Source organism: Octopus bimaculoides, chromosome 14 (assembly GCF_046866305.1).
Source record: "Octopus bimaculoides isolate indiv1 chromosome 14, ASM4686630v1, whole genome shotgun sequence".
In the NCBI taxonomy this organism is placed as follows: Eukaryota; Metazoa; Mollusca; class Cephalopoda; order Octopoda; family Octopodidae; genus Octopus; species Octopus bimaculoides.
Window position 1 is genome coordinate 18,498,070 of NC_142941.1, and position 23,391 is coordinate 18,521,460.

General features: G+C 35.0%; 1 protein-coding gene across 4 annotated transcripts in view; it reads right to left on the reverse strand.

Annotated features, from left to right (window-relative positions):
* LOC106877636 (enolase 4) overlaps window positions 1–23,391 on the reverse strand; it is a 230,540-nt gene that overhangs the window by 147,180 nt on the left and 59,969 nt on the right. For all 4 annotated transcript variants that reach the window (XR_016244234.1, XM_089362469.1, XM_089362470.1 and 1 more), the window contains exon 4: window positions 20,495–20,578. Coding sequence is in view for 3 of the 4 variants with exons in the window: in XM_089362469.1 (XP_089218595.1) it covers window positions 20,495–20,578 (84 nt within the window). In the remaining variant the exon portion in view is untranslated. The remainder of the gene's footprint in view (window positions 1–20,494; window positions 20,579–23,391) is intronic.

Here is a 23,391-nt window from a genome sequence, read left to right on the forward strand (position 1 = left end):
TTGGTTTGTTTACTGCCCTGTAACTTAACAGTTTGGCAAAAAGAGCCTGATAGGTCAAGTACCAGGCTTGGAAACTGGTTAAGTATATAAATATTAATGTAAATAAATCTTATGCACTCTCTGTCTCTACAGTTTCAAGCTTTTCCTTTATTTCCTGTACACATACACACACATCATCCTCATTTAACGTCTGCTTTCCATGCTTGCATGTGTTGGCTGGTCAATTTGTTCGACTAAACCCTTCAAGGTGATGCCCTAGCATGGCCACAGCATGACTGAAACAAGTAAAAGATAAATAAAATAGATTTCTTAACTAAGAAGTGAGATATTTATCAAGTTCATATTTCTGCAGTTGTTATCCATAACTGAGGAGTTACATACTTGTAATGCATCTAATATATAATCATTGTCTAAATTTCAGTGTTGGAATGATAAATATTCAGCTTTCACTTCTGATTATCTAGAAAAGCATAGTAATTTCTCACAGCAATATATTGTTTAAAATATGCTAATTTCCATGCCAACTCAATACAAAGCTGCATATCTAATTAGAGATTCTCTCCTCATCACTACTGTAAGAAGTATGATGACATCCATGCTTACAGAGGAAGTTAGAAGAAAAGCTAAAACATGTTTTCCATACTTGCCAAGATAATTAAAATATTAGCTTCTGGTTAAGTTCTGTGCTTCTGACAAGTTGCTGTGCTTGAGAAGACACATCAAGTAAGGTGGTTGTGGCCAGTGCTGGTGACATGTGAAAGTCCCCTGTGCTGGTGACACATAAAAAGCACCCCTGCCAATGACACGTAAAAGACACCCAGTAAACTCTGTGACATGATTGACATTAGGAAGGGCATTGAGCTGTAGACTGGAGCAGCTCTCCAGTTTACCATCTCCAGTCAAACCATCTAACCCATGCCAGCATGGAAAATGGATGTTAGATGATGATGATGATTAGTCTCTGACTAATACTGTCTTTTCCTCACTACATAAACATTTTTTTTAATGCTCACTGCATTTATATATATGTATGTCCCTAATCTTGCAGGCTTATAGGTGCTGGTGCCACATAAAAAGTGCCCATGCCAGTGTCACATAAAAGCATCCAGTACACTCTGTAAAGTGGCTGGCGTTAGGAAAGGCATCCAGCTATAGAAACCATGCCAAAACAGACAGGGAGTCTGAACAGCCCTTCAGCTGGTCAGGTCCTGTCAAACCATCCAACCCATGCAAGCATGGAAAACAGACGTTAAATGAGGATGATGTGTGTGTATGTGTATTGTGTGTGAGTGTACAGGAAAAAAAAAAAAAGCTTGAAAATGTAGACAGAGAGTGCATAAGATTTATTTACATTAATATTTATATACTTAACCAGTTTCCACATTTGATGATTTTCAAAAGTGTATGATTCAAAGGATGCAGAGCTGTATCACAAACTGTATCATTTCAAGCCATTGTTTTAAAATTTGTTTGATTTTGCAGAAAGAATGTGGCTCAGATGAATGTTATCAATTAACATACGGATTGATTGGTTGAGGATGGTCACACAATGAGGCATGAGTGTGGAGACATTGCTGTTCTGTTAAGAAATTTGCTTCCCAACCACATGGTTCTGGGTTCATTCCCACCACATAGCCCTTTGGGCAAGTATCTTCTATTATAACCTTGGGTCAACCAAAGCCTTGTGAATGGATTTGATAGATGGAAACTGTGTGTGTGCGTGTGTGTGTGTGTGTGTGTATTTTTTGCATTTCTTTGTCTTGACATTGCAGGATTGCTATAAGATGAATGTTGTTCATTTCTAATATTCTGTGTAAATATGTCTGGCCACTGGAGGATATTACCTTACTTAGAAATAGGTAACAGGAAGGGCATCCAACAAGAGAAAATCTGGCTCAATAAACTCTGTGCAACCCATACAAGCATGGCAGATCAGATGTTAAAAGATTATGATGATGATGATGATGAAACATACACACACACGAGCTGGCAGAAATGTTAGCACGCCGGGCAAAATGCTTAGCAGTATTTCGTCTGCCGTTGCGTTCTGAGTTCAAAATCCACCGAGGTCGACTTTGCCTTTCATCCTTTTGGGGTCGATAAATTAAGTACCAGTTACGCACTGGGGTCGATGTTATCGACTTAATCCCTTTGTCTGTCCTTGTTTGTCCTCTCTATGTTTAGCCCCTTGTGGGTAATAAAGAAATAAGAAACATACACACACACACACACACACACACACACACAAACATTTATTTAGGACTACTGAGCCTCTGTTGGATTTGTAACACTTTTCTTCAACCCCTTTAATCCTCTATATCATTTGTATTCTGTGTAAGTCGGACCTTTTTGTATGCAAGCATATATACATTTTTTAGTATTTCATGTATTAATATAGTAAAACTTTAATATATTGATCTGTCTGACTTACTTATCCCTACATTTATTTCTATATCTCTATTTAAAAGAACACTGTAATTCACTTGAAGCTTTGTAATACAGAAGTACAAAATGAAGGAAAAGAGAAATAAGGAAAGCTTTTTGTAAAACTTTCTAAATTTTCAATAAAAGAGGATTGTTATTTAACCCCAGGTCAGCTTTGATCAAGCACACCTATGATAAAAAGGTTCCATTCACGATTATCTGTTCTTTTAGTTTCAGGCAATGTATCTAATACTATATTATCTGTGCACTTTTGCTAATGACAGAAGGTTTTTGGAAGACAATTTAGCTGTTATTTCTAGTCAATCAAATGACCTTGTAGAGGCTGCCTCATTGGTTCAAATATGAGAAAGTTTATCAGTCAGGTGAACAACTTTTTATTGATGATATTTATGATATCTAGGATGCTACTGCTGAAAGGAAGAAAATTGTGTCATCTCAGATATAAGATGATAGTATTCCTCTGCAGGAGATATCTGAATCTGGCAGAGTGCCAGTAATTGTTTAAGTTATGATGCAGATGCATATCTATATGCAGATGTGTGTGCATATGCATGTAGGTAGGTATGATTGTACATGTACATCATAGAAACGTCTTAGAAACTTAAATGTTATGTAATGTGACAAAGTGCTAAGAATGATTCAGTTTTAGATGTTACACAAAAAGATTCAGGATAGAAATTTCAGCAATTTTCAAAATTTTATTTAGAAATGTGTTTGTTTTAGGGGGGGGCAGGAAGGAGAAAGGGGCAGAGATACAGAGCTAATATTCTGAAAAAGATAGTGAGATAGATAAATGAATTAGTTTAGATTTATTTTCCTAGATCTTATCTTCATCTTCCTTGAAGGGTTTCTTCTGATTATCCCTGATAATAATTGTCAAGATAAATACAGTTATAGTTAGATATATAAAGTAAAAATACTGACGAAAATGATTTCAAAATGTTGACAACTAAATTATTCTTTTTAACACTAATGTTTACGATCACAAAGAATAATGACTTGTTTTTAATTATTTAATCTTTTTTCATTTGGAAAACTTAACTATGAAGGACTGTTTTTTTTTTTTTCTGTTTTAATTACATATAAAAATCTGAACAAGAGTCACTCTTCCTTATAATTACTGTTGTGTGTGTTACTTAAAATCTCCAAATAAATCAACACACACTATATGTCACTGATAACTGAGAATGAAGAGAGCTCTTTTAGTAGTAGAAAATTTTGTCTAGAAATAATACAAGTTCTACAAAATTTATGAAAGACTTTTAGGGAAGCCCCCCCACTTAGATATTATGGCAGGATAGTTTATATTGCCTATCTTCAAGAACAAGCTGTCCATTTGTTTCCTTGTTTTTCAGCATGTATAAGCACAGTAAGAGAAGTGTTTAAACAAATCTTTTCTGAATCAGGAGGGGCCATGAATTATAGGAAGAATTCCTGAAGACAAACCATACTGACATTGTAACTGTTAAGTTGTTGTTATAAGACAAAAAAAATAAAAAGAAATGAAAGAAAGAAAAAGAAATTAGAAGTGAATATTTTTACAAGCAACAGCTTTCTGATACACAGTTTTCAGTGTGTGGGACCTGTTGAAAGCGAAATATTTGTCTCTTCACAAATAAAGTACAACATTAAAAACAGTTTATGTATGAGGTTTGCATCCTGAAGACAAGCTAAGTTGTCAAAAGATGATAAAATGTTTTCCAAGCAACCAGAGAGATAATTGTATAGAATAACTATCAACTATTAACCTGTTTCAAAACTTTTCCCTGTATAAACAAACACCTTCAAAGAAAAAGTGAAAGAAAATTGTTCCAAATGAAATAGCTCTATGTTTATTTAATGAACACACACACACACACACATTGTGGAATTTCAGATTTTTCATTCCAAGAAGTTAAATTTCCTCTCTGATAAACACAGCCAATGCAAGGTTGTAAAAAAATTACTCAGGGATGCCTTTTGCATAAAGAACATTTAGTAAGTGTGGCTTAACTTATTCTTCACTGCAAGTCTCCACTTAATTTTTTTAATGAATATAAATTTCAGAGATCCCTACTTTCCTTCCTTGGCAAGAATTATCATTAACATTGACTTTTCTTCTCATTACAGATATAATTTCAATTGATTAAAAATTATTTTGGCCTTATCCAGTATACTGGCCTGCACTTAATGATTTAGTATTGAATGTAGAAGTAAAAATAAACACAAAAGAGACAAATATAAACTTAAGAAAAGTGAAGTTATAAATTATTGAAATGTTCGTATTGATTTCTCTAATATTTAATATTTCAAGAACAAACAAGGCAGTGAACTCACAGAATTGTTAGCATGCTGGGCAAAATGCTTAGCGGCATTTCACTTGTCTTTACATTCTGAGTTCAAATTCTGCTGAGGTTGACTTTGCCTTTCATTCTTTTGGGATCAATAAAATAAATACCAGTTGAGAACTGGGGGCGATGTAATCGACTTTCCCCCTCGCCTGAAACTGCTAGCCTTGTGTCAAAATTTGAAACCCGTATTTCAAGAACAATGGATTGGCAGAAAGCTAAAGTATTGGATAAAATGCTTTGCATTCTTAGTTCAAATCCCACTAAGTCCAACCTTGCATTTCGTTCCTTTAGGGTTGACAAAATAAAGTATCAGGCAAGTACCTAACGTTGGTCTAATCAACTAGGCCTTCTCCTCAAAGTTGCTAGCCTTGCACCTCAATAAAAAAACAATACTTAATATTTCATACTGACTTTCATATTTATAGTTGCAGGCATGGCTGTGTGGCAGGAAGGTTGCTTCCCAACCTCATAGTTCCAGATTCAGTCCCACTGTGTGGCACCTTGGGCAAATGCCTTCTACTATAGGCCTGAGCTGACCAAAGCCTTGTGAGTAGATTTGGTAGAAAGAAACTGAAAGAAGCCCGTCATATCTATCTATATATATATATATATATATATATATATATATATATATTAGGCTGAGTAAAAAGTAAGCAATGTTTTGAAACATGAAATTTATCACAATATATTTCAACAATGTGGAAATTTTATTCATCAAAGTAAGTACCATTATGGAGGTGCAATAGCCCAGTGGTTATGGTAGCGGACACACAGTCGGAGGATCACAGTTTCGATTCCCAGACCGGGTGTTGTGTGTGTTTATCGAGCAAAAACACCTAAAGCTCCACAAGGCTCTGTTGTACTCTTTTGCCCCAACTTTCTCTCACTGTTTCTTGAGTAATGCTACGATGGACTGACGTCCCGTCCAGCTGAGGGAACACATACACCATAGAAACTGGGAAACCAGGCCCATGATCCTGGCTAGGCTTTAAAAGGGCATATAAAAAATAAAATAAAATAAGTACCATTACAATCAGCACATTTTTGCTGAGTTACAAGCTTGTTTATTCTGGTAACATAAAAATCTGGAGTTCTGGAGCTGATAACTCTTTGAATGCATTTTCAAAATTGGTTTCATTTTTGAACTCCTTCTCTCTTCTATCTTCACCTTCATTTTCCATAGCCAGGCTATTTCATACTTAAGAGGGCTGTATTTATCTATCTATCTTTTCACCTACCTTCTTGACTATTCATGGATCAAAGGGGCATACAACATCAACTATATAGCATATGTAGTGCACCTTGTCCACCACCACTAGGTCCGATCTGTTATGCTCTAGTACCTGATCTGTTTGGATTGGGAAATCCCAGAGGATTTTGCTAGTCTCCAACTCCGCCACTCTCTGTGATTTGTGCTCATACCACATCTTGCCTCTCTCTAGCCACCACTTTTCGCAGTTTCCACTGGAGCACTTTCACTTACATGGTCATGTTGCTATACCTTGTAGTGGTTTTGGGCATGTCTAGGGCATTCGTCTGTGATATGGACAATGGTTTATTCACCCTATTGCAGATGCAACACAGCAGAATTCCTTTCATCAGCCAATCCCACCTATTTTTTCCAGCAACTTCTGTTGTAGCTACATGGAATTGATTATTATTATCATTGAGTGACAGAGCAGTGCATGCCATCAAAGTGTCACTGGGGTACAGATATATGAAGTCCGATATACCCATCATGACTACCCATCTGATAAGGGTACACCAAGCACATGCATCACAACCATACATGCATGAAATGGTGATCTCATATCAAGAAAAATAGTGCACAACCTTGCAGGTGGAGCCCAGTTAGAATTTTCTTCAGGCTGAGTAGCCCATCCCACTTGAAAGTTCTCTGAATAAGGTTTTTTTAAGGATGATGAACAAAACACCCATGTTTCCAGAGGTGAATTATTCACACTCCAAAGAATTCTGCTCAACATATGGTTATGATGCTCCCTGCTGCTTCTGCTAGTGATCAGAGATTCACACATCGTCAGCCACTAAGGCACATGCTCAACTGGTTACGGTCAAACAACTGACAAGCAAATCTGTGGTACTAAGCAGAATACTTGCTGTAGCCCATCTTTTACACCAAGACAAAAATATGATAACACTTCCAATCAGTTAAGATCCAAAGCCATGAGAGCCACTGCCTAGTACTACATCAGGGCATTATTATATTATTATTTTTGTTTTTATCTCAGGTTTTGGTGGAACCCCTGGAGTCTTGCATGCATAGCAGGCTTACTGCCTGCCATCTACAGTACCATACTATCTGTTCTTTTCAACTATCTAATACTTTCCTGATTATTCTGGCCATGCCATTATTATTATTATGATTATTATTATTATTATTATTTATTAAGGGCTCTTGGAAAAGAAAAATTATCAAATCTTGAAACACAAATACTTCAATAAAAATCTGTTCAAGCTATATTATTGAAATATTTCTCCTAATTCTAAGCAAGTATTACAGGCTTATTGTACAGACAAGTATTACAGTGCTTAGTCAAGGCAATAGGAACCATTCTTCTGCGAATCATAAGGTGAATACTAGATCTTCAGTGGTTGATGTCCAACAGGTCTTCAGAACTAATTCCTTCCATCAATATTTACATGGACATAAAAAAGGAATTAGTTTACTCAAATCAGTACTATGAACTATTTTCTCTTTATAAGAATAGTCTAACTTCATAAAATGTTTCATTTTAGCTTAATTTATTTACCTCAAGTTATGCAATGCTGATGATTCCAAAGAAGGACAAAATAACAATAAGTGGATACAACTAGAAACTCTAAGATTTTTATAATGTGTAGGAAAATAAATATTACATGTGTATATTCTGTACACCTTTATTTTTTGATTTCAATTTCTAACTTCCAAACCCACTTCAACATAAACTTATCTAGAATGGATTGTCTCCATTATGATAGTTGACCATCAGGGGTATATTGTGTGTTAAGAAAAAAAAAGAATTTTGAAATATTTATAGCATTTGTCCACATAAGTAAAATAAAAAGAAAATAGTCTCTTTTATCTTCTTATATAAAATACACCTCTGTGTGTGTGTGTATTTGCTTTACACATGAAAACAGCTACATGAATTGCTTCCATACTTGGGATGTATGAATAATTTGACCTTGGATACATGATAGGGTCTTCAGTTTGTTTTTTTATTAAAAATAAATAATATTGCTTTATATAAATGATTCACTTCTTTAAAAAGGGTTCTCAAAGTCAACTTCCAGTATTGACATAGCAATGGCAAAATTTCTGTTTTCATTTGCAAAGTCTCTCACTCTCAATTTTGATGTTTTCATTTCAAGTTTTAATTCACTATTTACAAACAACTACGATAAATTACTGAAAGAAATATTTACTAAGTTCACAAATTTAAATATTTGGTACAAGGGTTAATTATTTATACAATTTTTTCATTTCATGTTTATTTCATTCATTGTTTGCAATGTTCTCTCCCCCCCCTCTCTCTCTCTCTCACACACACACACACACACACACACACACACACACACACACACACACACACACGTGTTTTTGTAAGTATGTTTGTATACATTTATGTATGCATGTGTATTTGTGAGAGAGAGAGAGAGAGAGTCAGTCAGTTAAGGGGTGTGTTGTCATGTATACATACATACATAAGTACATATGCATTATTCATCTTTTTTGTATGTATGAATGTATGTGTGCATGCGTGGGACATTCCACAATCACCATTTATTTCAATCACTCTTGTGAAGATATTCACATAACTTATTTTTTCATTTAATCTCCATTTTAATTTTCAAAAATGTTTCCAAGAACAATGTTCTCACACTCTACAAGAGGAGTCAGGGTAGTTGTAGATGATCAGTATCCTACAGTGAAGTAAAGATAAGTACGGGTAGCCAGAGCCAATGTTGAATTCTGCAACTCTGTTAACACTATTAAGTATGTTTGCAAATATATAAACAATGGTTTAGATGATACAACATACACTCTTATGCAGAATGGTAGTCAGCAGATAAATAAAAATGACAAAGATGCACAGTATGACAGAGGAAGATATATCAGTACCAGTGAGGCTTTTTGGCACCTCTTCAATTGTCCTATTCATGAGAGGCACCCAGCCATCATTCATCTGAGTGTCCATCCAGAGAATGGCCACAGGGTTATCTTTACAAAACAAACAGCTTTGCAAAAAGCACTTTCACCAAAAGAGACTACCCTTACTGCCTTTTTTAAGTTGTGTCAAGAAGATGCAAGAAAATTCCTTTACCCAAGTATTACACCTGGAGAAACAATAAATGGCACAAGAGGAAATGAGGGGCTGATGTTCTTGCAAGAGTTTACAGGATCACCCTAAGCCAAGCAGAATGCTACTATTTACAGCTCCTTTTGCATAAGGTGTGTGGTCCCAAATCATTCGAAGATTCGAGGAGGGTAAATGGTCATGTGTGTGAAACTTATAGGGAAGCATGCTATCAACAAGGTTTTTTTTTTTAGAAAATGATTAGCATTGGGACTTTGCATTGACTGAAGCATCAATATCAGATTCTCCAAGGGAACTTCGTAACCTTTTTGCAATTATACTGAATATGTGTCAACTTGGCAGTCTCCTACAGCTTTTGATGAAACATCGTGAGGACATGGCTGAGGATTTAAAGTATGCAGTTCAACAGGCAAACCCAAATATCAATATTCAGTTCTCTGAAACAATTTTTAACCAAGTACTGATTGAAATTGAGGATCAAGTTTTGGCCATGGGAGGCAAAAATTTGCAAGAGTCTGCCTCTAGACTACCAAAATCAAACCATCAAATTAGTGATTTAACTTCAAGAGACATAGCAAGAGAGATAAATTATGACATCACATTTGTGAATGAACATGAAACTAAACTTCTTCCAGAACAATTTTTCGTTTTTTATTATTATTATTATTATTTTGTGTTATGAATTCAGAATTGATTTCCTAGTTGAAGAATAAATTGAATTTAGAATAACAGATTTCTATACGACATATTTTGCTTTTCACTTCCAATATATAAGGAACAACCTAATTCCCTGGGTAATGCCACATGCCTCTGCTAGTCAATAAATTAACTATTAACATTTCATTTAACAGCTTCCTCACAACTGACTCTTCACATTTATTAGGAACACACACACACATTAATTTATAGTTAAATAAAAAAAACCTAATCACATATGAAGTTAATGTTCAGCTCAAATTGCCTCCAAAAGATTAAAGAAAAAAAACCTTCATCAAGCAAGGACGACATGAATCTAATTCAGCTGAACACCAGATAGACTGCTATCTATCTGCTATCTAGGTAGGCTAAACCTGAGATACCAGCTGTAAATGTAATTAAATTACGAGACAGAGCAAGAACTGCTTCATAGTGCCAAACTGTTGTCAACAGATAATTTGCTGGTGTCTTCTTTCAGGAATTTAACTAGAAAAGTTTGGAATTAGCAGGTAAATCTAAAGAAGAATGTGCTGCAGTAATACACACACACACACATGTGTGTGTGTGTGTGTGTGTGTGTGTGTATGTATATATATATATATATATATATATATATATATATATATATATATATAAATGGGTTGGTTATTTTTTAAGAAGTTATTGTATGTATTGAGCAGAACAACTATAAGTTCACAAGAATAAGATGAAGCATACATAATTAGGAACTCTATTTTTATTGTAATAGACTGCTGTTTTTTAGCCCCAGATCATACAGACCTGTGATCAAAAGCATTCTAGCTGTAACTACTCTATCTTTTTAGAGATATTTAGGACTGCATTATCTAATATGTCCTTCTTTTAAAATAACTGGATGTGATCTGAAAGAAATTTCACTGTTATTTTTGGCAGATTGAATGATTATGTAATAGTTTCCTTACTGGCTAGCATTTTGTTATTGGTGTTGTTATTGATAAAGTGGCAGAGAAATAAATCTTGAGATGAATAGATGATAATCCCATATGATCAGGTACTTTTTACCCAACAGAAATATGGAATAAGAGTGTTCTGCCTAGAAACAACAGAATTCCTATAGTGAATTGGAACTCCTGCACCGAAGTCAATTTGATCAAATATATTCTTATAAATGCACAGTTCAGTCCTAAAGTCATTGTCATCACCTTCATCATCATCATTGTAAGCTAGAAGCATGGAATACTATCAACCAGACTAAAAACTAAGCACACATGACAAGATCTGCCTCATGATAACATGTACAAAATTTATGAACAGAGTTCAATGTCAAACACCTACATTTTCTGTCCGACCATTCATTACAAGAAGTATATTTGAACCAATGAAGCTAGTACAATCACTTATCCATCTCTATTTTTTATTTATTTTACTTTAGTTATCTATTTTATTTTATTTTACTTTTTACTTAATTTGGCACAATCTTAAAAAAAGTAAGTAGAAGAACAGACTTGTTAGAAAATGTTCTCGGATATAAAAATAGACACAGGATGGTCAAAGCTAGAATGCTTTTGATCGTAGGTCTGTTTAGTACTGACCTAGAGCTAAATAGCAACAGCACAACTAGATTGTCTCTCAATAGGTAAATAGAATTATTGACTGAGGGATGCGAAACAGAAGTTGTGACAGTCAACCTATTGCCAAGGATGTTAGTACCATAAAGGAAGAAAATAACCAAATTGCAAAGTTCATTTATCCAGGAAATTAGGTGAGTGAAGGTACATGGCCTAGAAACTAGGGTGTTGCACTTATGACTACAACCTGAGTGGTGCGTTCTGTTCTTGAGCAAAGCACTTCATTTTATGTTGCTCCAGTCCACTCAGCTGTAAATGAGATCCAGTAATAACTGAAAAGTGTTGCACTTATAACCATAAGATCATGGTTTCAATTCTCAGACTGGGCTGTGTGTTGTGTTCTTGAGCAAAACACTTCATTTCACACTGCTCCAGTTAACTCAGCTGTAAATGAGTTCCAGCAATAACTGGGAAGTTAATCCTGCAAGGGAACAGTGCTCCTTTCCAGGGGAGTTTTGTAATCTCAATCACCTATATACCATGGAAACCAAGTTAAGCTCCAGACTCTTGAGTTTGAGGGCTTGTGACAGACCTAAGACTAAGTCTTGCTATTGTTCCATAGAAATCATAAACTACCAAACAACTAAACATATTACTAAAACTAGTTAATGGGAGAAGAGAAAATAGGTACTACTAAATGGATATGTACAGAAATCATCAAGAAATATGGTGGGGGGTGGGGATATCAGTGGAAAACATATTTGAACAATTTTTTCATCTGTGGAAATAATTATTTGAAGAATTCATTGTTTTCCATTGTTTTGTTTTGTTTATTTATATATTTATTTATTTTGTGAATATAAAAATAAGAGTTGTTATTGAAAAGGAAGTAGTTTGGCAGGAAGATTTTGGCTTCATTAAGGAAAAGCCTTACAATCTTTATTTTTGTCTGCTTATATCTGTGTTTCTATGGAGACAAGCCATCTGGTTGTGATGTGTTCGAGGAAGATGTCAGAAGCCCAATGTGAACAGAAACCATACTGAGCAGAATATGATTTCATTGTATCTGGCAAAGATCACCACATGAACTCAGAAATAGTTAAAGGAAAGTTAAGAATAGTTAGTTGTTTTTGTAAAATGCAACAAACAGCAAGAGGCTGAGTGAAGTTATCAAAATTACTAGAACAGCTGTTATTTGAAAAATATATTAAAAAAACATTTTAACACATTTAAAGAGTTAAGAAATGTGTAAAGAAAAAAGGGGGATTCAAATTATCAGCTAATTACTGAATATTTCTCACTTCTATGAAATAAACATTAACTCTAATTGGGTCCTATGGCACTATGAGATTTAAATAGAATAATTATGAAATTAATAAAGCTTAACTAATATTTGATGAAAGTATTACTCTATGAATTCAGTGACTATGTACTTTATGGTGTCAAAGTTGCTGGATCATTGATCTGAGTTCAAATTTTGAGAAGGTCAACAATCTTCCCTTTTCTGAGGATCAATAAAAAAAAAAGTGTTAGTAATATGTTAGATTGTAGTTATGGACATGTGAAATTCACCCATGTCAGTGACATGTAAAATGTACCTGTCTTGCTGATGCATAAATCACGTCCAGTACATTCTGTGGAGTGTTTGGTGTTAGGAAGGGCATCCAACTACAGAAACCAATCCAAAACAGAGTGGAGCCTGGTGCAGCTCTCTGGCTTGCCAGCTCCAGTCAAACTGTCTTACCCATTGCAGCTTGGAAAACAGATGTTAAATGATGATGATGATGATGATGATGATGTTAGAGAGCAGAGGTAAAATGGCCATGTAAGTATGATATTGAACTAACAACTACTGGGATTTAGGTTCAAACAAGTTGTTGATATTTTGTTCAGCCTCTGAGCAGAATGCATTATTCTACATTACATTATGTCAGGACTACAGGTACAACTCATATTTGCCAGCTGAGTGGCCTGGAACAATGAGAAATAAAGTGTAATGCTTAAGGACACAACCCACCACTGGGAATAGAACTCATGACCTTATGATTGTGAGCCAAATATCCTAGTCATTAAACCATGTGCCTTCTATACCAATTACAATTACAATGTAAATAGTTCCTAAATTCTGAAAGATTTTTTAAAGCCCAGTGTATATTCCTAGCTTTATGATATTAGGAGATAATTCTTTCCACAACACAGAACAGTAGTCTATTACAGGTAACATTCCCAGATGAACTGGCACTTTGTTTTATGAATCATGCTTATCCTCATCAACATTGTAATTTAACATATATTTTTCTAAGCTGGCATAGGTTTGACAAGAGCTGGCAAGCTAGAGGACTGTGTCAAGCTCTATTGGCTGCTTCTATGGTTTCTATGGCTGAATTATGAATAACATGTTTTTCAACTTATGCTTTTATAACTCATCTCTTTATCTGAGCTACAGTTATGGGTTAAAGTTATGATTAAAGTTACGGGTTAAAGATAACAGAAGCTATCAACTACTTCTAGGTATCTCCCCTGACATTTGATAGAGTCTATTTTCTTTACATTTCTAGTATTTATTCCCTGTACATCATCCCTGCACAAAGACTATTTTCCCAGTTAACCTTCCTCTGATATTGCTGCACTTCTTATGTATCCATAGCTTGCACCAGGTACATCTTATGGAGTTTTTACTTATGCCTTTTCTACATATTGAGCAGGGCCATCTACCTGAAAGGATTTGTGATTTGTTTGCTTTCCTATTTACTAAGACTTTGGGTTTTGCTAAATTAACTTTAAGGCCCTTTGATTCTAGACCTTGCTTCCACACCTGGAATTTCTTCTCTAGTTCTGGTAGTGAATCAGCTATATATATATATATATATATATATATATATATATATATAGCTGATTCTTTCAGTTTCTATCTACCAAATTCACTCACAAAGCTTTGGTCGGCCTAAGGTTATTATAGAAGACACTTGCCCAAGGTGTCATGCAATGGGACTGAACCCAGAACCATATGGTTACAAAGCAAACTTCTTACCACACAGCCACAACCCTTTTTTTTATTGTCTGGAACTGCCAAAGCAGCATGGAGATGGAAGTGGCAGGAGAAAATAAACTAATACAAAACTTACTTTAAATTAAAAAGTAATTAGAAATTATCAGATGTGTCCATCTATATTATTTATTAGTGTAAGATAATAAAACCAAAAGATAAAGTAGGTAGATACTTATTGTAGCTTACATGGGCCTAGGAACAAGGGATGCAAGTGCACCTTCTAAAATTTTGGCAGGGATGCAAAATCAAGATTTGCACCCCTATTTACTTTTATCGGGTTTAGAAAACAGTACATAAAAAATGATCTGTAAAAAGTAGTTTGAAGTTAAGTTTCTTGTCAAAGAACAAAGAACAAAAATAGATGATAACAAAAACAATAAAACCGTGTTTGTAAAAAAAATGTTGGACCTGCGTTTGCAACCCCTAAGCAAATTTCATTCCTAAGTCAGAAGGAGGCCAATGATGATAATGATGAAAGTGGTCATGAGGATAACAGTGATGGAGTGGAGAGTAGTGGTTAGCAGTGATGGAGTGAGGACAATGGTGGTGGAGTTCGGGATAATGGATAATGGTGATAGAGTTAGAAAAATGATGGTGAAATAGATAACAGGGCTGTAGCAGGGATAATGATAGTGGAGGAGAGATAATGGTCACAGTGTGAAAAAAATTGGAATAGAATTGGTTTTAACCCTTTAGCATTTAAACTGGTCATATCCTGCCAAAATATTCAACCTGTTTTATGCTCAAGCTGGCTATATCTGGCCTCTCACACCAACTCTACAATATCATTCTAAAAATTAACAGTTAGCTCATCAAAATCTGAAAACTTTAAGATAATACATGACTAATTCAAAACAATGTGAATGAATAAGTATTACATTTCACAGAAGAAAATTGTCATAATAGGGGCAAAGATCTTCATAGTAGGAGCAAATATTGAAAAAATTATTTATAATGAGGGTAACCAAATTAAATCAGTGTGATGTGTGGCATTTTAAGGAAAGAAACACATCCTCTTCACATCACATAGACTTATCCCATTATATGAGTTTTATTGAATGTTTCCACTTGTCTCCTTGAATTCTAATGTTTAACTTTGGTGTTAGTAATTGTCTAAGAAATGAAATTAATGTCAAAGATAATGGAATTAGTGCTGACATGAAACACTGATGTTATTGTTTTTGAGGCTTGGGGTATAAGAGCAAACCTCTGTGAGGTTGTTGTTGATAACTTTAATGAAGACGATGATAATGGAACTTTTGTACTAACTTATTCATTAATATATTTCCACCATGAATATAAAAAGAAAGGCACATAAAAATTGATTGATTTTACACTCAAATGTGAAAAGAGTTAGTCAAATATCAATTAACTATTGTTTATTTGGATTATTCAATAGAATGAAGATTGCCAAAACAATAACATATTAGAAAGCAATTCCTCAATGGATCTGATTACTGAAAAGCATTTAACAGAATCCCATATCGTTGGATATAAAAGATACTTCCTATAAATAAGCAGCCTCATTAATTACAAAATACATTAATGATGCTTTCTCACAATCTTTCAAACAGACTCATTTTCATTATAATTTTGTTTAGCTCCAACATCATTAACAAATCTACTGAACAAAACTATCAATGATTACACTGTGTAACAAAATTTTAATATTCTTTTTTTTTTGTCTTTGGTCAGTAAGTGTTACATCCAATTTGCTTCTATTAAGAAATCAAAGGAAAGGACTACTATTCCCTTCAAACTTTGCTTTTGTCACCTGGACATCAATGTTTTGAAACTGACCTATTTTCCATTACATTTCAGACAAATTCAGTGTTGAGTTGCTGAAGCAGAAATATCATTATAGCAAATATTCTGCTTAATACCACAGATTTGCTTGTCAGTTGTTTGACCTTAACCACTTGAGCATGTCCCTTAGTGGTTGACAATATGTGCATCTCCAATGATGAGCAGGAGTAGTGGGGAAGCATCATAGCCATGTGTTGAGAGGGATTCTTTGAGGTTTGAATAAATGTAATAAAAGCAAAGTTTGAAGGAAATGTTAACCATTTTTCATACATTCTAGGGGTAAGCAAATAGTAAATAACAGTTGCTACCCAAGGACAAAAATCATGTTAGACAGTGTTATAGATGCTATAGACCAGTGGTTCTCAGTTGGGGTCATATGGCCCTTGGTGGTCCACATAAAATTCCATTGTTAAAACTTATGTGCAATAAATTGGTTTTACTTCTATAATATATAAAATATTTTCACAATTTTTTTAATACAATTTCTTATGATATTTAATAATAAGAATATAATAGGATTGTTTAAATATTGAATGGCTATAAGTGTCCACTTGAGTAAAATAGGAATCATAGAGGTTCATAGGTCAAAAATAGTTGAAAACCACTGCTATTGACAAACTATTCTAATTTTGACCAAAACTCTCTTGATACCTAAGTCTACCTAGCTCTACATAGCTATTGTATTTCATTCATTTAATCTGTTTATAGAATCAGTAGTGAAATTGACAAAATGCCTCAATCCTCAACTACTGAAATAACAATAATAATAATAATAATAATAATAATAATAATAATAATAATAATAATGGTTCTAAATTTTTCCACAAGGGCAGCCATTTTGGGGGAGGAGATAAGTTGATTACATCGACCCTGAAAGGATGAAAGGCAAAGTCAATCTCGATGGAATTTGAAATCAGGACATAAAGATGGGAAAAAACTGCTAAGCATTTTGCCCAGCATTCTAATGATTCTGCCAGCTCACTGCCTTAATAATAATAATCATAATAAAAATAATAATAATAATAATAAGGCATTGAATACCAACTCAGTGGAAGGGATATATACCACACATGTGCAATGGACCTCTGCAGAATGTGTGGGAAGACAGGTGAAAGCGTGAGTTACATTGTTAGTGTTTGTGAAAGCCTTGTGCAGAAAGAGTACAAGTGTAGACATGACAAGGTAGCCCAAAACCTTCACTGGCTACTATGCCAGAAGTATGGATACAAGGTAATGGGTGCTCGATACCAACATACACCAAAAAAGGTAAAGGACAAAAAGGGGAAGGCAAAAATCCTCTGTGACTTTGACTTCCAGGCAGACAAGGTGTTAGAGCACTGAAGGCCAGATATAGTAACCTTTAGGAGGGACAAACAAGAGTGCCTAATATTCGACATGGCAGTGCCAGGGGATCAACGTATCATGAAAGAAAGAGAAAAGACTGGTAAATTTGGAGACCTGAAAATTGAGATCACCAGGATGTGGCAGCTATGAAAGTCAAACATAAAGGTTGTCCCTGTTGTCATCAGAGCACTGGGTTCAATACCACCCAACCTGAAGAAACATCTGAAAACTTTAGAAATACCCTATAATCTAGGTATTGCAAAAGTCAGCATTACTTAGAACTGCATGCACATTACATAAAGTACTGTCTGTCTGAGGACCTTGTTGTGACTTGACAGATAGTACAAACCCCCAGTAGACACAATATCTTCAATCAATAACATCATGATATTGGATACTGTGTGATGTCTTAATAAGTTTTTATAAGTATCTTGAAATACACGAAAGGAAAGGGATTCAACAAGGATCAATGAAAGAGAAGATCAGGAAAGAGTATTATAGATGTGTCAGAATGGTCCTGAATACTAAGCTGAACTTCCAGAATAGAATTGCAGCTATAAACTCCCTGGCTGTACCAGTTGTCAAGTATAGCCTTAATGCCATCAGTTAGAATCTGAGTGAAATCTAGTGTATGGACATGAAGACTAGGAAACTGCTGACCCTACACAGAATACACCACCCAAAATCAGACGTCCACAGGCTCTATCTCTCATGAAAGGAAGGCAGTAGAGGTCTAATCCAACCTGAAACATCCTATAAAATGACCATGATAGGACCCCAAGTGTTTGTCCAAAGTAACACTGACTGGATGATACAGCTTGTAAGGCAACATGAACAGATTAAGAAATTGCAAACAATCTCAAAAGAAGCATATAAATACAATATAAATACAGAAGAGAGATTAACCTGCCTGATTATGATGATGATAAGGAGGACACACTAACTACTAAGGCAGCAAAAAAGTGCAAAACAAAAGCCAAACAGGAAAGCTTGAAGGTAATAGCGAAACTGTGGCAAGAAAAACCATTGCATGGACGACAATAGCCCACACAAACTAGGGAAGCTTATGTAGTTATGAGAAGAACTCATCAGTGGCTGCAGAGTGCTGGTTTGAAAGCCAAGACAGAAGGATTTATTCTAGCAGCACAAGATCAGAGTCTTCTCACTCAGAACTATCAAGTTAATGTCATACACAATGAGGTAGACACAAAGTGTAGATTCTGCAATGACAAACTGAAGAGTATTTACTACATTGTTGCCGGTCACTCAGTCCTTGCCCCTACAGAATATAAAACTAGGCATGATCAAGTTGGCCAATAATTGCACTGAAGTAGATGCTGTCATTATGATATCCCGCATCCTAAGAACTGGCATAAACACCATCCAGAGCCAGTTACTGAGGGAGAGACTGTTACCATCATATGGGATTATGGGATACATACAGACATGCAATGATAGCGGATCAGACATCGTCATCAGAGACCAAAGACAAAAACATGCCTGTTAATTGATATGAGAAAGCCTATTGATAGAAACATCTCAGCAAAAGAATCTGAAAAACTGTCGAAATATAGGGACCTTAGGAATGATCAAGAAAGGTAGTGACAAATTTTTTGACTAGATCTCTGGGAAACCAAGAATCTATGAGATTCAAAAAATTGTGTTGACATCAACTGCCCACATTCTCAGGATGTTTCTCTCCATCTAATATATATATGCCTTAGGTCTCTGGTTGAGACCCAGCTGGAAGATGAAATAAAAATGCAAATCAATCAAGGGAAAAAATAATAGTATTAATAATAATAATAATAATAATAATAATAAAAATAATAATAAAAATTATTATTATTATTATTATTATTATTATTATTATTATTAGAAACCTTTCTAATATAAACATATGGCCCGAAACTGTGGGGGAAGGAGTCAATTATCAACCCCAAAAAGATAAAAAGCAAAGCTGACCTCAACAATTGAACTCAATTTGTAAAAATGGATGAAATATCACAAAACATTTTGTCAGGCATTGCTAACAATTCTGCCAGCTTACTGCCTTTTGAAATAATAATTTAAAACTGTAAATGCAAGAAGTGGATAATGTACTTAAATACTTGCTCATGTGCTCAAAACCCCTGCAGGTTTTTCTCTTTTTTTTTTTTTTATATATGCAGACTTTTTTATTCTAGATTGCCTCAGTATACCTGGCTGTCAGAAAAGCAAATTAGTTTGTTTTTTTAATTGTTCAAGCTCAGAAGTTATGTTATCTTTCTTTGTCAGAATGTCTATGTCTGTGCTTAAAAAAATTATCACCTTCAAATGTGTCATCTTCATATAGTATATGATGAACCAGTCAACCCAGCAGTCTATCCCTCTCCAAATTTTGACTGGCCAGAAAACTGGAGAGGAGTGAAGTGCATTGTAGACTTACCTTGTAGCTTATCACCACAGTACAACACACACATATGCATGCATATATGCACACACTAATATCAAACATAGAAGGTGGTGAAGGTAGCAAGCTGACAGAATCATTACCATCCCGGGGCAAAATGTTTAGTGGCATTTCATTCGTCTTTACATTCTGAGTTCTAATTCTGCCAAGTTTGACTTTGCCTTTCATCCCTTTAGGGTTATTAAAATAAGTACCAGCCAGGCACTAGAGTCAATGATATCAACTTACCCCCTTCCCCCAAAACTGCTGACCTTGTGGCAAAATTTGAAATCATTATTAGAAGGTGGTGAACTGGCAGAATTGTTAGCATGTTGGACAAAATGCTTACCAGCATTTCTTTCAATTCATTACATTCTGAGTTCAAATTCCATGAAAGTCAACTTTGCCTTTCAACCTTTCAGAATTGATAAAACAAGTACACTGCAATCAACTAAACCCTACCTGCTAAAAAGTTGCTGGATTTGTACAAAAAGTTGAAAAAATCTTTAGAAACAAAATGAAAATACCTTCTCCAATCCATTAATAGTGCAATAGACATCAATTTGTATGGATGGCTGGGTGTCACTGTCCAAAACTGGATATGCATACAGCTGCAATAGAATATAACAACATATTATAAGCTTGTGTTGAATCCTTTAACTTAGAAATTTTCAAGCTAACAAATACCAAATAACTATCAAAACAGCAATAGTGAAATTTGTGCTCCTCCCAATCTTTATTAATGAGTAGATAGAATAGAATTTGCACCCATGTAATTCTTCTTTCCTTGCCACAATATTGGGAAAGCTTTATCATCATGTGGTCAAGCTTGCTTGAATATTTTCAACCCAAACATGCCATCCATCTTGGTCCTGCATTAGTTAAGCGAGGTCTTCAGAGAGAGCATCCAGTATCTCTGGTGAGTTTATCTACATATGTTATGTTCTGAAGACTTGCTTGAGTATAGTCATGCTTTGGCATCTATAGTAGTAGTTCACTTGCAGCTCATGTTTAGCTCACCAGCAATGTCCCACAAAGTGCAATCACTTTTCACTTATAACAGTGGAAACAGGCAGGAAATCTCCATACAGTTGTTTCTTGATGCAATGAGTTCTCCAAAATATGTTTAAGACTGCTCTTAACACTCAGGTCTAAATTCCATCTAGTTTGGATTCCAGTTTTTTGGTAAGCATCCAGGCTGTTGCTCCATATAAAAGGACTGACTCTACTGCTGCACAGAAAAAAAGTTGTCTGACAGGGTTGATTTCCAGACAACATTCAATTTGTTTAGGGCTGACCATCCTTTGGCGGCATTGAGGAAGCTTAAAAGGTTTAAAACCATTCATCCATCTTTTCTGTCATGGGGGTAGAGTCCTAAGGCGCCTCTTCCATAGGGTCCTGTCAGAATCAACCCTCATATTACTTTCCAGTTAGACTCCCAAGCATGGCCAACCAAAACTCTGGATATTGTTCAACCATCTCTTTCTCCTAGGTCTCCTGCTGGTTGGCTCAGCTTGAAGAATCTGTCTTGCGATTCTCCCCTGTGACATTCTAATCACATGTCCATAAAACCAGAGCTGTGACTTCACAGTGCAGAGAAGTAGTGATTCAAGCTGGAGAGACTTTCTGATCTTAAAGCTATGTACCCAGTCAAGTAAAGGTACTCCAGAGATATTTCAGAGTAACCCCATTTCAGCCAATTGTATTTGCAATCACACTCATCCAGTCATTTTCCAACAATCTTGGCTATAGTTTTATTAACCATGACAATTCTTCTACTCTCTTTTTAATCCTCCAATGAGAAACTCCACATTAACCTACTGAGTTATAGCAATATCACTTCCTGTAGTGTGCCTTGGGAAAAAAATCATCTTAGTAGACTGTATCTTACTCTAAACTCCTCAGTTTCATACTGCTTACAGTGAGCTATTGTTCCTAAGCTGCAATATTTATTTTTATTTCAGTAGACTGGGTCAGTTCTTAGTTGAATGTCTTGGCCACAGATACAATGCAGTACCAATGACAAGCTACAAAACAAAAGCTCTCAGCTGGTTATCCATTACCCAATCATGGGTAATCTACTTGGATTATTGAAAATTTGTAATCAATGTGATATAAAACTTGAAAAAAAGTAAGCACCTCTTTTCCTAACTAATCAGTAGTTTAGTGAATTTTACAACTCTTAGTTTATTAATATAGGCTTCTAGTTCATATCTTGTTTGTGATTATATTCACATCTAAGAATGAGACACAGAACCACGTGGTTGGGAGGCAAGCTTCTTACCACAGCCATGCCTGAAGCTTGGGGAGAAAAAAATCATTCAAAAAATATCCTTTTACAAAATATAATGATAACGGTCAAAAACTGTGTCACTTCATATTAATAACTCAATTCTAGAAATAGCAGTTAAATCTCCCATAAATCACATGCTGCCATCTGAGAAAAAGAGAAAAAAAGTGAGCATATTGGACAATGTAGTCCATAACCAAAATACACTATGATGAGATGGTCATCGTTGAAAAGCTTTTGATGAGAAGTCTGCTTGATCAGAGCTGACTTTGAGCTAACCAAAAGCAACAACAATGGCACATCTAAAGATATTCAGACACAACATCACCACGATCACTACCAACACTATTTTAATGTCTAGATTTCCATGCTTGAGGCAGACTTTCTGGGGTTGGATGATGTTCCTATGTCCTACCTACCTTACCTGTTTCCAAGCAAAGTAATAACCCTTTGTCAAAGTGGTAAGGTGGCAGAATCATTAGCACACCAGGCAAAATGCTTAGTGGTGTTTTGTCTGTCTTTGCATTTTAAGCTCAAATGTCGCCAGGGATGACTTTGCCTTTAACCCTATTGTTATCATATTAATTTTGAGATGTTCTGTGTTTCTTTCAATTATTTTAAATATAACAGGGAATTTAGTAAAATAACTTAGTTATCATTAACCCATTACCTACCAGTGATCTCATATGAGATCGCTTAATAATTACAAATTTCGTAATTATCTGTCAATATTTACACATATCTAACCTTTTTGCTATATCTACTAGGTATATTTCTCTGATATTCAAATGAGGTTTGCTAATTTTTCACCCAATATCTCGCTTATTTCTATTTAAAATGTTACTTTGAAATGTTATTTTGAAATGTTATTTTGAAATGTTATTTTGATCATTCCAGTATGTTTCTAAAGCTGTTTAATGCTAGAAATCAAAGTTTCAGAAAAAAAAATTCCTGTTAATAGAATTATGGGAGGTAATGGGTTAAGCTAGTGTTAGGAACATAAATTCAAAACTTATGAAAACAAGACATTTGTACTACTGAGCTGATTTCATCCAGGTTGGTAACGAAAGGGTTAATCCTTTCAGGGTCAATAAAATAAGTACCAGTTGAGTACTGGGGGTCAATGTAATCGAC